The following is a 14037-nucleotide window of genomic DNA, read 5'->3' on the forward strand; positions in this document are numbered from 1 at the left end:
TGCAAACAAGTGCGATGGTCAATTGGGGCCAGTATTTGTAAAAGAAGCCAGTTTTTGCCAACGCGTTGGAAATTGATACAAAAATACCACTTTTCTTGAAAATGACAGTATACCAGGTGCCATGATTTACAGGATGCTTTACACTGCCATTCACTAACAGTCCAGCAAGGTATTTCAAAATGATTTGGTAGTTTTATTTTTTGATGTTTGCAAATGTTGTATTTTCCCTTTAAATCAAGCTAATGAATGCAAAAAACAAATCCTATCCATAAGAGCACCATAGTGTATTGAATAATTATTTACAATTATACATATGCCCAGCTTCTAGAATTTAGGAACCTCAAACAAACAAGTTTTTGAAAGGAATGAATTAGAAAAGAAAAGGCTGTTCAAAAAAGATGTGAACAAAAGAGGACCAGACAATAGAATTTTTAAATCCTTACAGGATTTTTCAAGTCTGCATTTCAATCAATATTCAAGCACATTTTCATGTGCATCATTGCCGCATGCACAACAAAACTACCGAGTACCGATTCGTAATAAAAAGTAAGTCACTGTGAAATCCAATTTGGCAAAACTACACACACAAAATAAAATTATAATTATAAGTAGTATGGCTTTCTGGTTCTTTTTTTTTAAGGAAGGAAACTTTTCTTAAAGTTAACTCTCCTTCTTTGGCTGGCAATCAGATTAAATCAAGTGACTGGTGTTAACAGTTGCCTGCTCATTGCCTTCATAAAGCAAGATTGACTGGCTGTGATTGCTATGAAACCCGATATAGCTATGCTTTGACTGTGTGAGATTGATAAGCCAGCTGTGCCTACCAGTCACCTGCTTTTGTCTGTTGATGGAATATGACTAGTCACGGTGCCTGTTGAAATATAATCTGACTGTTTGTGACTATGTAAAAGGCATGGCAGGGAACAGAATTCAATATTTGACTGTCTGTGACTGATCAAACAAAAGGAGGGTGAAAAGCCGTCAAAAATCACAGACAATTGTGACACAAACAAAAATGCCTATTCAACTTTTTGTGCCTTGCGCTTTGGTTTCCCCTTTTTCCCGGTACCCTGTTTTGAGTGGTGTCCCGATGCCGCATTGTTGGCTACGTCCGTTTCCACTGCGGTGGTCAGCTGCATGATCTGGAAGACGATTAGGAAGAGAAGAAAGTGGGCGCAGGCGTAGAACGAGACGAGAACGGCAAAAAGGTCAGGATATCTGGCCGGTGGCTGAACCGTAACGCTGGCAACGCTGAGGATGGCGGCTCCTAGTATTGAGCACAAAAACTGCGGACGGAACATTGAAACACATGCCATGTCAATTTTTATCAGCCATTTTGAGAAATGGTGGACACAATACGAGGGCGCTATTTGATTTTGGCGAATTCTGGTTAATACAAGAGATGGAGGTTAATGACCAAACAAAATGGCGGCCTCTAATGAGCCAGTTCGGTATTTTAACTGCGCATGCTCACAATGGTTTGCCACATGGTACCATCTACAGTTGCAGGTCCCAATTCCACTTCCAGTCACTTTTGTATATTGTAACCCTCCCCCCCCCCAAAAAAAAAGTTGTTGACAGTATCTTACCAAAAGTTTGAATTTGGCTGACTTTTCCCTGAATGACATCTTGGCCACAGTGAGGAACATGATGCAAAGGATAAGGTAGGGCAGGAGGAGTTGATCCTTGATAAGAAGGGGTAGCATACTGCAAGAAAAGAAGTGCAGAAAAAAGCAAGCCATAGTTAAGCCAGTGCTACTGAAATGACTTTTTTTTACCAAATTGCAAATCCAATCAATCAATCATTCAATTTCTTTCTGGTAACGACTCCCAACTATTAAACTGACAGTGACAAAAAATTGACACATTATTGGAAATAAAATTTAGAAAATATGTCTGTCCACTATGGAAGACGTTAGCTTAAACATGCATATTCAATAGTGGTTTTGCCCATCATAGACAATTTTAATGAACACTGTATACTTGGTGTTATCCCCAGTGATAGTGAGAAAAAAATTCAAAAACTACTCGGGTGGGACTCGAACCAACAACCTCCTGCATTCTAGTGCAGACGTCCTACCACTCAACCACCGAGCTTGCCGGGGTCGGCTGTTTGCTTCAAATCGTAAATAGCAATGGGTACTGCAACCAAACTAGTCATAAGTCTATCTAATGAATTAAGTTAATGAATTGTGTACTCGGTGTTTTCTCGATTGATTGTGACAAAAAAATTGCAAACTTCTCAGGTGGAACTCAAACCTACGACCTCCTGCTTACTAGTGTAGATGTCTTAGCAATCAACTACCGAGCTTGCCGGGGGAGGCTGGCTGCTTTAAATCTGATTAAGCAGTGAGTACCGGAAATTGTTCTTGCAAAGTACTCTTACAACCTTGAGTATGCAGTGTTTATTAAATACGTCGGTGATGGGTAAAACCCAATATATTCACCCGATGCAAATTCCATCTTTTAAACATGCATGCAGCTCACAACAACTATTTATACTGGTACTTATACTTAATGATCATAGTTGTTATACTGACCTGAATGTTGATATGAGTAGAAACCAGGAACAAAGGAGCGGATGACGATCAAGTAGACAACAAACAGGTCTGGGAATGGGAAACAAAAGACAATGAAATCCACTTTGAAGAAAAGAAGGCCAAAAACAAAAAGTCTCCGGTTTCTGGTATGGAGCTTGCCCAAAAAGTGGTGCGGCGACCGGCTTTTTTTTTTTTTACCTGATTTTTTTTGCTTCAAATGTCGGCTGATGACTGCAAATGGTGCCCGACTAAACTTAGTGCAAATATATGGGAGTCCAGAGAGGCCACATAAAGCTTATTCTCGATCATAACCCCATCCAAAAACACGTTAAAATTGTGCAGCAGCAGGATTCCAGTCAAACCAGTGAGTTTGGCGGTTTTGAGACATCATCTTTCATTGAATAAAAAACTTTTTCATTTTGCCGACGCGCATGGCAGAAACCGGAGACTTTTTTGGGGGGGCCTAACACAATAAGCTTTAATAAGGGAATAAATACATGTATGTGCTTGATCAGTTTTAAACAAGAACGTTTAAAACCTAGCCGACTTTAAACGTACTTGTTTAAAACCAGCCAAGTACACATTTATTCCCATTCATAAATACACATTCGGTCAAAATGTCAAAATACAATGTAAGTCAAAAATTGACAAAATTCCAACAAAGTACCACAGATTCTGTTCAACAATTTTATTGCATGTTATGTGAAACACCCCTCTGGCCATATCTATAGTATGTACCTTGCATGCGTAGTGCTAAAAATCTCCTTATATATAGATTAGCACACGCACGGTGCATAATGTGCAATGTGGCGCAGAACGCAGCTGTGTTTGACCGGCGGTTTAAAACAACCCATGTGACGGGACAAATAGAAATCGGAAAACTGTCTCCATGGTCTCAGGTATTTAGGAACATGAATTTATATCTGAATAGTGTCTGGTATCCCCATGTTATTTTATTACCCTTGCTCATTCAACTTTGCAGAATACCCGCAGACTATACTCTTTTCCAATACAACTTGACACATCAGTCTGCGATGTGATGAAAGATTTGAAAAAAGTTGATGTATAAATGATAGTGCTTGGGCTTTGCAAAACTTGGTGTTGCAATTTGGGTGGTTGGCAACAAAACTTAGTGTTGCAATTTGGGTGGTTGGCAACAAACTTTGGTGTTGCAATTTGGGTGGTTGGCAACAAAATTTGGTGTTGCAATTTGGGTGGTTGGCAACAAAACTTGGTGTTGCAATTTGGGTGGTTGGTTGGGTGGTTGGCAACAAAATTTGGTGTTGCTATTTGGGTGGTTGGCAACAAAACTTGGTGTTGCAATGTGGGTGGTTGGCAACAAAATTTGGTGTTGCAATTTGGGTGGTTGGCAACAAAATTTGGTGTTGCAATTTGGGTGGTTGGCATGACAAAAAAAAGCTGGATACTCACAAAGCAACAAGAAGGATGCTCTTCTCGTGAACTTGATAGGAAAACAGGAAGAATACTAAAGAACTATTAATCTGTGGGGGAAAAAACAAAATACATGTAAACAACATCTTAAGGAAGTAACTACCAAGAAATAAAAAGCAACCAAAAATTCAACTAACTTTTCAGTGGAGGAAGAACACCCTAAAATATGAAAACTGTTCATGGATATTACTTGATATGTTTCTAATATTTTGGAACCACGAACTTAAACAAAATTAATAAAAAGACTAAAACCAGCAGCACATTCGATTTATATTTTGATACGTATTGAAATATTTATGGCAAATTCTTCATATCATTCTTGATTTCTCTAACTTGAAAACTCAAAATCTAATGAACAATGTTTATGAAAACCTAATACTTGAACATTTCAAATAAGAAAACTTGTTATGCAATGAAGAAAATAAGACAGCAAAATTACTTCACATAATGGAGGAACAAGCTTAGCACCAAAAGCACAAAAGTCAGTTTCTTTCAATGTAAAATTGAAATGAAATCAGTTTCCCCCATAACTAACAAGGTGAATTTTCAACTTTGCAAGTCAAACAGAAAGAAAAGAAAATGACCTAGAATATCTTACCTCACCTAGCATTTTACTTACCAAGGCGTAGTGGAATTTTAATATACTGTTTGCTGATCTAGTGCCGGCCCTTAACAGGTCAATAGACAGTGGTAGTAAGCATACACCGTTGGTTGCTAAGCAGAGTTTGACCAATGCATCCTGGGATAGATGTTCCTTTATTTTAACAAGGACGTTGATGCTGCACCAGAAGTTAGCTACTTTATCCTGTAGGTCAAAACCAAGGGTGGAATAGGGTCATTAACTAACCCTCCCTCTCCAGTAATTTCAACAAGGCCAGCCCAGCAGTCAAAATAAATGAAGTGACTGTACTGCATTCAACAGTTGAGTGCTCACTGCCTTCATAAAGCAGGATTGACTGGCTGTGATTGTTATGAAAATTGATGTACAAGTAGCTGTGCTTTGATTGTAGGAGATTGATAAGCCAGCTGTGCCTACCAGTCACCTGCTTTTGTCTGTTGATGGAATTTGACTGTCACAGTGCCTACAAGAAATATGATCTGACTGTTGGTGACTAGCCTGTGTAAAAGGCATGGCAGGGGAACAGGATTGAATTTGTGCCTGTCTGTGACTGATCAAACAAAAAGGGGGGAATCAAAAGAGTCTGATAACCTTGGTCCAATATCAGTGAGTTACAATGCACAGACTTTTGCTAAATACAGAAAACTGCTTGGCAAAAACAGATTTTATTAGCAAATAAATTCACACAATGTGTGTTGCTTGTAACTGGCTCTTGTCCTTAATTTGCTTATCACATAAAGAAGCTAAGCAATATCACAGTGGTGGATTTTGGAAGGTTCTTTGCAAAATACTGAGCAATAATTGACTAAGTTTTTAAACATCTTGTAAAAGCTAACCAGTTTGATGGCATATATCCAAAACCCCATCCCATCCCACCCCTGCCCCAACCCCCTCAAAAACAAAAACAAAGAAACAAAAAAGAAGTAGAGTTTGTAGGAACAAACACACTGTGTTGGGCTATCATGTTCGGTTTGATGGCAAGAAAAAAGTTTCACAGGCACATGTTTGTTTTCGAGACCACTTTCAAATTACAAGTCACTTCCGATTTCAACCGGAAGAAAGGGTTATGTGATTTTGCATGTAAAATCACCGTAAATGAAGACCCTGGATTATTCTATCAATTCCTGTAAAAATCAAAATCAGATCTCTCACAGCTGATTTTATATTGATTTTCAAAGATTGAATCTAGAAATCTTTGAGTGCTTGTAATGTGATACTTGATGACGTCGTTGTGACGTCATTACCAGACAGAATGCTCGAGAGCTATATTAACTGTGCTATTTGAAGTAAAATCAAGATTATATCTCTAAGGCCAAAAAAAAAAAGTCTCCGGTTTCTGGTATGCGCGCGCGTTGCCGTAGCCATGCGCGTCGGCAAAATGAAAAAGTTTTTTTTTTCAATGAAAGATGATGTCTCAAAACCGCCAAACTCACTGGTTTGACTGGAATCCTGCTGCTGCACAATTTTAACGTGTTTTTAGATTGGGTTATGGTCGAGAATAAGCTTTATGTGGCCTCTCTGGACTCCCACATATTTGCACTAAGTTTAGTCGGGCACCATTTGCAGTCATCAGCCGACATTTGAAGCAAAAAAAAATCAGGTAAAAAAACCAAAAATGCCGCATTTTTGGGCAAGCTCCATACCAGAAACCGGAGACTTTTTTTTTTTGGCCTAAGGGTTGCTTTTCTGGAATTTTCAAAGGAAAAGAGGTCTTTTCATTATTAGTTCCAGCCTGATGACGTCATAATCACCAATAACAACAATAGCATTAATTTAATACACACAAAAAACAATATGGATATCTTTGGACGTAACTTGCCTCAAACAGTCCTCTGTCGAAGGGGAAGAGCCTACGTAGCACCTGCAAGGAGACTTCCACGTCTGTTAAGAACGGCAGCCAGCACAGAGCAAAGGTAGCAATCACAACCACACCGATCTGGACTAGCTTCCAGAACCGATACAGCAAAGGGAGCCTGGTCTCCCTGAAAGTTTGAAACGAGTTTAGAGAATATGAATTACTGACCAAAAAATTAATTTTAATCTCAAAAGAGTAGGTCGAGCACTGGAGAATTGGTAAGGAAAGAGCAAGGAAGTACAGTTGACTATGCTCAGAACACATGATAAAATCAAATTGTGGATGTGCTTGTGGGGTGAAACGCTTAAGACGTCTTGTCAATGGCAAACAGTATGCCATACTTTTGTATCAAGAATGCTGGTGGATTTAAAAAAATAAAATTCACATGACCTTGCAAAACACTGACCTAAAAAGAACTTGCACTAACATGCTTAAAATGAATTTTTCAAATAAACCACACAGGGAAATTGATTTGGTGCAGTGTAATAACTGTTAAAAGTTGATCAAAAGAAATTGGACCGAGGTGGCAGGTTCAAACCCTGCTCTAGTCAATTTCTTTTAGTGTTTTCCCTGGCTACATGACGTTTACAGGTTTATGGCTTCTGTCTAGCACCCCTTGAACAAAGACATTGATAAAATGGGAAATGGCCAGCATAGAGCTAGATAGCTCAGTTGGTGGGGCACTGGAACAGCAATCCAGAAGTTGCAGGTTCCAACTCTGCTCTAGTCAATTTCTTTGGGCGTGATCCCTGGCTACATGACATTAACGGGGTTTACGGCTTCTGATATGACTAGCACCCCTTGAACAAAGACATTGACAAATTGGGGAACCGCCAGCACAGGGCTGGATAGTTCAGTTGGTAAAACACCGAAATGGCAATCCCGAGGTTGCAGGTTCCAACCCCTCTCCAGTAAATTACTCGTTCAACTTTTTTTCATAAGATGTTTAAAATGATACGGTGAACAACTTGTGTCACCGACTTTTAAATTATTCGCACCTAAGCATGAAAAACAAGTGGACACAAAAATGAGCAAACATACCAAATACATCTTGCCAGCAAACAGCAGAAGAAAGGCAGGGCGTGGTACAGTTCCATCTGCTTGTAGTTCAGAGCCAAGACGAAGGCGATTGACCCCAGGAGGTCATGATTGGTTGCCAGCGCAACCACAGCCCACAATGCAAAGCCAAGGCTAGCACAGTTATATCTTTACACCGATGTGAAGGAAAAAACCTAAATCTTTGAATTTCTGCCTAGGGAAATAGTCGTCAGAAGTCATATGCCATGAGGATCATACCAACACTTTGTATGCAAATCATGCAGTTTCAATGTGGAATTCATGCAGACAGAAGGTCATTTTTGACTGTTATAACCTCACATATGAACATGAACCTCACACATGAACCTCACACATGAACCTCACACATGAACCTCACACATGAACCTCACACATGAACCTCACACATGAACCTCACATGTCACAAGTTGATTTCTGAACCTTCAACCTTCACACTGAGAAGTAAGGTAAAGGGGACAAACCTGTGTTCACAGGAACAGAGTGCCCATCTCTCTTTCGTTAGCGATTGGGCCAGACTCATATATGCTGCTGTGGGGGGATCGCCACACCTCCTCCACAGCGAGTCTAATTACCTTGCCAGCATTGAATAATGCTGGTACCCATTTAACACCTGGGTTGAGAGGAGTAATTGTGGTAAAGCGCCTTACTCAAGGGCACAACATGCATGGCCACGGCGGGGCTCGAACCCACAACCTCACGATCATGAATCCTGTGCTCTACCGCTAGACCACACGTGACCACATGTGTGGTTAACTGAGAAGTCAACTAATCCTTCTACTTAGAATTGAAGCTGACATAAAATTGAAGCACAGGAGACATGGAATTTGGTACAAGGCAAGCTAAAAGGTAGTCTATGTTATTCAGCAGGCACCTTCTATCGGGTTTTCCGTAACCCATTGTTGTATTAGAAAAATATGGCAGCCAAATTGACCGAACTGACGTCACAATTTCTAAAGCCGACTCCGATTGACTTGCGTGCAGAGTCGCAGAGAATTTGTACTGCTCACATATATAAGACGTTGGTCATATTTGTTACGGAGAGGGTTATATCGGTTACGGAGAGGGTCCTGTTTGACAACCGTTGTTACTCAGACTACCTAAAAGGCAGTCATACATGTACAAAAGCGGGTGGTGCTTCGACCAAGGCTTTGACATCCCTCTATCGTTCACTTGTTTTGCCCGTACTGGAATACGGGTTGCCAGCTTGGTCCCCATACACAGCATCCAATGCAGCCAAACTTGAGAGAGTGCAGAGAAGGGCAAGTAGAATGTGCCTCAAACAGCCCAAAGGTGCAATGTCATATGAAGACAGATTGCATGCTTTGAATTGGATGACTCTAGATTCACGTAGACAGAAGCACATAGTTTCCTTCACAGTTAAAGTCCTGTTTAACTTAGTTGACTGCCAATCAGTGAAGGCCAACACAGTAGTGAACACTCGTCACCAGGATTGTCTCACATTTAGTCACCACTATGCTAGAACTCAAACCCTGAAAAACACACCTAGTCATGTCTTCCCCCGAATCTGGAGTAGTTTGCCATCGCATGTAAGGGACTCTCTATTAATTGATTCATTCACACTGTTTAACACCCGATTATCCGCCCATTATTATGAGTGTTAAAACCTTGAGCTGGAAATAGCCCCCCCCCCCCAAGTGTTTAACTCTTTTGATCTATTTTAATCTTTTTAAAGTAATTTCATGTGTATATTTTTCCACTGTAAACTGCCATCATTCTTTTATTTCATTGTTATTTTATTTTATATTATTTTCCTCTTTTGTGGTTAAGTTTATTTATTCATTTATTTATGTCTGAAATAATGTTGGTTTTCAGGCCTATTTTTCCGGTTGCTTATCATTTATTATTACTCGTATTTATTTTGTTATTGATACTTTTGTTGTTGCTTTTCTTGTTCATTGGATGGATATTTCTTTTTGACGTAGTTTTTCTCGCATGTCGACTGTATTTTTTACTTTTCTCTATCAGGTTTTTATTGCTTATTATTTATTTTTTATTTCATTTTAAATTATTTTGTTTACTGTATCAATCTTTCGTTCTGTGTTTTTATGTTGTAGTGTGGTTGTTGTTGTCTTGTCTTGTCGTGTTTGTTTGTTTGTTTTTTGTTTTGTTTCGTCTTGTCTTGTCTTGTTTCGTTTTGTCTTGTCTTGTCTTGTCTCTTGTCTTGTCTCTTGTCTTGACTTGTTTTGTTACATTTTGTTAAGTCTTATCCTGTCTTGTTTTGTTTCTTTGTTTGTTGGGGTGTTTGTTTGTTTGTTAGTTTTGTTTTGGCTTGTTTGTCTGTTTTTCCCCAGTCTTGTATAATCTGCAGTTGTTAGGTTTTTATGCCAGCTATTCTTGCCTTTGAGAAAACTGTTGTAACTGTAATCTTTTAAATCTAATTATCTTTGTAAGTATTAATTTTAAGGCGGTGTTATTTTTCATTGAATTTTATACCTAATTTTTAATATATTTTGTATGTTACATGTACCATTCAAGTTAGGATTGACAGGCTTTCGAGTCACAGTGTTTTATTATACTTTTGTCAATCCTGGCCAGCTTGGATTGGATTGTTTTTGTTTAGTTTTTTGTTTACTTTTGTGAATTGCTTGTTGTACCTTGTAATTTGGCCGAATAAATAATAATAATAATAATAATTTCAGTTTGTTACAAAACTCCACCTAGGATGCTTTATAAATGTGTAGTGATCAGTATAAATGACATATCTTAAAATTCATAAAAATAATCTGGAAGCAGCAAAGGTTTATTGAACGACAAAATAACAGCAGGGATTGTTGGAAGGACTAATTTGCTGTCGGTGACCAATTTTGAACTCGGTGTCAAAAATGGATAAAAACAAACAAAGGATACTGGAAGTGGCCATGGTCGATGATAATCAGTCCGGGGTACAGCAGGAAGGCAGCTGCAGTCTTGAGTTGGTTGACATCTGACTGGTGAGGCAGGGCCCAGACGCAGAATGCCACGACCGCCGGGATGTACAGTAAGACGTCTACGGCTAAGACTGAAGGGAGGAGGGCAAAAAGTATGGTCCACAGTAAGGACGCGTCTGAATTGGGCATTTTGTGGTGATGGCTATGACTTTCACCATTGATGGTACATTGTAAATAGCCATAGCCATAATCAGACAGCCTCAAGCAACTTGTCAAGGATGGAGCTTTTCAAATGTCACTGAAAATGTTTCAGGAAAAAAAGAAAAGAACAAATCAAACTGGGAGACAGAATGAGGGAGATGATGTACAGAGGAATACAAGGAGAGATATACTTCGGAAGGGGATACACATTACCTGAGTACCTCATAAAAAGTTTGTGTTCGTAGCTCTCATATCCTCGGGAAGAATTCAATGCTACCCAGTCCGGGTCTGTCTCGTTGGCACTGTCAAGACAAAAAAAAAAAATAAGAATGGAAAACAGTGGATAAGAGACTTATTCCTCTTGCCTTTACCCAATCTGTATTTATGATTTTTGGATTATGCTCCCCTGATGTAATGCAGCCAGTCCATCCATGGCATGGTAATTTCCGCAATAGGAGTGAGGCATTCCTAGTATTCCTATCTCGGGCAAGATACAGCGTGCAAGGTATGCGCAGAATTTCTTGGGTCCGTGCGCCAAAATTTCTGAGACTGGATTTGAATCATCGGTGCCTTTAATACTGCCGAGGCTGTGCTTGCCATGGACGGCTGCCTAGGGGAACAATCTAAATCCAATGAAGGACTATGACTAGTCTCCTAACACCTGACCTTCTCAACAGACAAATTTAAAAAAAAAAAATCGAGGTTAAGGCTCTCAGTGCTTAACTACGGAAGACAGATAGTGCCACTCAATGAGTGTGAATATATTTTTTTGGTGCGTGTGAAAATATTTTTTTGTACAGCGGCCGCCACTTATTATTACAAAAAAATATTTTGCCGCCACATAAAAAAGTGTGAACATATTTTCTTTGTACGTGTGAAAATATTTTTTTGTACAGCGGCCGCCACTTATTATGAGGACTTATGTGGCAGCCGCCACTTATTATCTGGCAATGTCTGGCGGCCGCCACAAAATAAGTGGCGGCCGCTGTACAAAAAAATATTTTCACAAGCACCAAAAAAATATATTCACACTCATTGAGTGGCACTATCCGTCTACCGTACTTAACCAATGCACAACAATGGGGGTTACATTATTTCTTTTTCTAATCCAAATCTATCATTGGTTTGGACACTACATGTAGGGCTGTACTACCGAATATACCAAATATCCAAACATTCAATTGTCCACAAAATATCCAAACAACATGTTACCAAATAAAATATTCAAACAAAAATGAGTCTTCTTGAGAAGATTACACGTCCATGATGTAATTTAAGCCGTATAAGTTTAGTGGTTTTGTTTGTCAAATGCCACATTTTTTAAAGACACCCATTTTATAAAGAGCTTCTGTGAGGAATATTATATAGCCCTAATGTTCATCTTTAAAATCTGTCAAAATCAGCTTGTCCTATCGCTATATCAATAGGCCTACATGTACATGATATTCACATACTGCAATCTTCAAATATTTGATCGAATCCGAGTTTCAATAACTGAGTACACGTACATGTATTAAATTATTTAATAATGCAAAGCACTACTTCAAAAAAGTACAATGTAATTTCCCACTGGAGCATGGACTGAGAAACTACTCACATTACACCGCACAGCCAGCTGTGATAGGCAGTGAGCGGCGGGTAGTCCAGCCCCCAATACAACAGGTCATTCTCTGTGCTGTTGGAGTACCTGAAAAGCAAGTCATGACCACAAACATTTAGATGGGCAAAAATGGACTGATCAGAAAATTGGAAATTTGGAGAATGTAATACAATGGTTATTCAAGTGAACTACACTGTACCCACTATTAATTGAAATACATGTATAACACCTTCTTTGCACAATAGTAAGGGACTCATTACTACTTGTATACAGCCAAGCTTTCTTTAACTGACATCAGGCTTTATGCCCCAACTTGTGTTTCTTCTTTTCTCAAGTGGTTTTGATAGAGTACATGTACCAATGGTCTAGAACTAGAAGTGTCTATAAAAAAAAAGAGGAGTGGGGGAATTTTTAAAAACAAACATTTTTGAGATCAGTGAATGACTGATAATTTGAAGTCTGAGCATGGAGAAATACATGTAAAACACTTTTTTCTCCATGGTCTGAGTAATTAGGACCATGGAGAAATAAAACACATTTTGCCTTAAACTTTTGAATGTGATTTTTTTTTATAAATGACACTGGAATTGTCAAGTTCTAGTTACTCGGACTTAATCAGTTGAACATGTAGAACTACATATGTACATGTACAATGTTCATGTACATGTATGCAGAGTTTTACCGAACAATGATTACCATTGTTTGATGGGCAGGTTTGTGGTGATTTCCATCCAGTGCCTCTGTGCTTCATAATCTCCAAACATAGGCGGCTTGCCTGCACCTTTAAAAATGACAAAGACGAGATAAAATCAGATTATGACGAAAAGACCCTTTGCTTCAGAGAGTGTTTACACGTATTATGGAGTACAAAAGTGATACTTAATGCACACAAAAATTGGTAGGCCTACATGTACACGTATGTAGGTTCACCACTTCGGGCCAAGACTGTCTTTGACAAAAATTTTGATTTCACAAAAGGCAAAATTTTCAAGCCATATTCTGATTTACAGCCAAATGCCACAAATATACAGGTAGGCCTACTTATTCGTAGCTCAACTGAGTGGAGCGTTGAAGTACCGTACCCTCCATGCTAGTACGGAGTCGATGGGGAAACGTAGTTCAACGCTCCACTCAGTCATTTCAGTAGAGCTAACTGATTCGCAAGAGTTATTTCAACAGTATTTGTACGATATTTCTGCTGAAGAAACCAGTCATGTGTTTCAATACTCCTAAATCTGTGCACAAGTGGAATGTAAATTGTACAATAGGCCGTGCACAACGGCCAATTCAAGATCACCACACGGTCACATGACGGTCTACCGCCACAGACTTCACTGACTTTGTCATGTTTGTGAGTGTGTACAAAAGACACAAGCATGACAAGGGATTAGCTTGTTTAGACGTCACCCGGAGGAATTTCTTGACATCTTAACCTGTGATGTCAGCCGCGCCTGTGTATATAAACAGCCTGTGCGTGTTATCACGTCCTCCGGCGCGAACAACATTTTGCGGGTAAATTATCACGAAATAGATGCAGGAACATAAATCGAAGGAACGTTTTGCTCGAACCTGAATATGGGTTTAAAGAAACAGCCCATCGCACTGCAACTGCAACCAACACCAAACAAGCAGTCAACGCTAGTCTATTCTCCATTGCTATTCGAAATCGCTATCTAAAATCGGCCAATATTGGCTGAAAATACGTCAAGGCTGTTGAGTTTTTCAACCACCGGTGTCCTTTGAGTTATTACATCTGGTGCCCGCCGCGCGCGCCTTTTTACTTTACTATACTTGAATTAATACAG

At 39.3% G+C, this 14037-nt stretch overlaps 1 protein-coding gene across 1 annotated transcript; it reads right to left on the reverse strand.

The window, feature by feature from the left end:
- Positions 1-151: 151 nt before the first annotated feature.
- Positions 152-14001, reverse strand: LOC119723156 (dolichyl pyrophosphate Man9GlcNAc2 alpha-1,3-glucosyltransferase-like). Its single transcript, XM_038193714.1, has 12 exons — positions 13802-14001; positions 12929-13013; positions 12230-12319; positions 10846-10934; positions 10412-10562; positions 7508-7672; positions 6431-6593; positions 4612-4797; positions 3972-4042; positions 2541-2609; positions 1590-1707; positions 152-1286 (listed from the first exon to the last, which is right to left on the reverse strand). Exons 1-12 carry the CDS (start codon positions 13884-13886, stop codon positions 1020-1022), a joined length of 1539 nt encoding a protein of 512 aa, XP_038049642.1. The 5' UTR covers positions 13887-14001; the 3' UTR covers positions 152-1019.
- Positions 14002-14037: the final 36 nt, after the last annotated feature.

This window comes from Patiria miniata, unplaced genomic scaffold (assembly GCF_015706575.1).
Source record: "Patiria miniata isolate m_02_andy unplaced genomic scaffold, ASM1570657v1 HiC_scaffold_16, whole genome shotgun sequence".
Taxonomy (NCBI): domain Eukaryota; kingdom Metazoa; phylum Echinodermata; class Asteroidea; order Valvatida; family Asterinidae; genus Patiria; species Patiria miniata.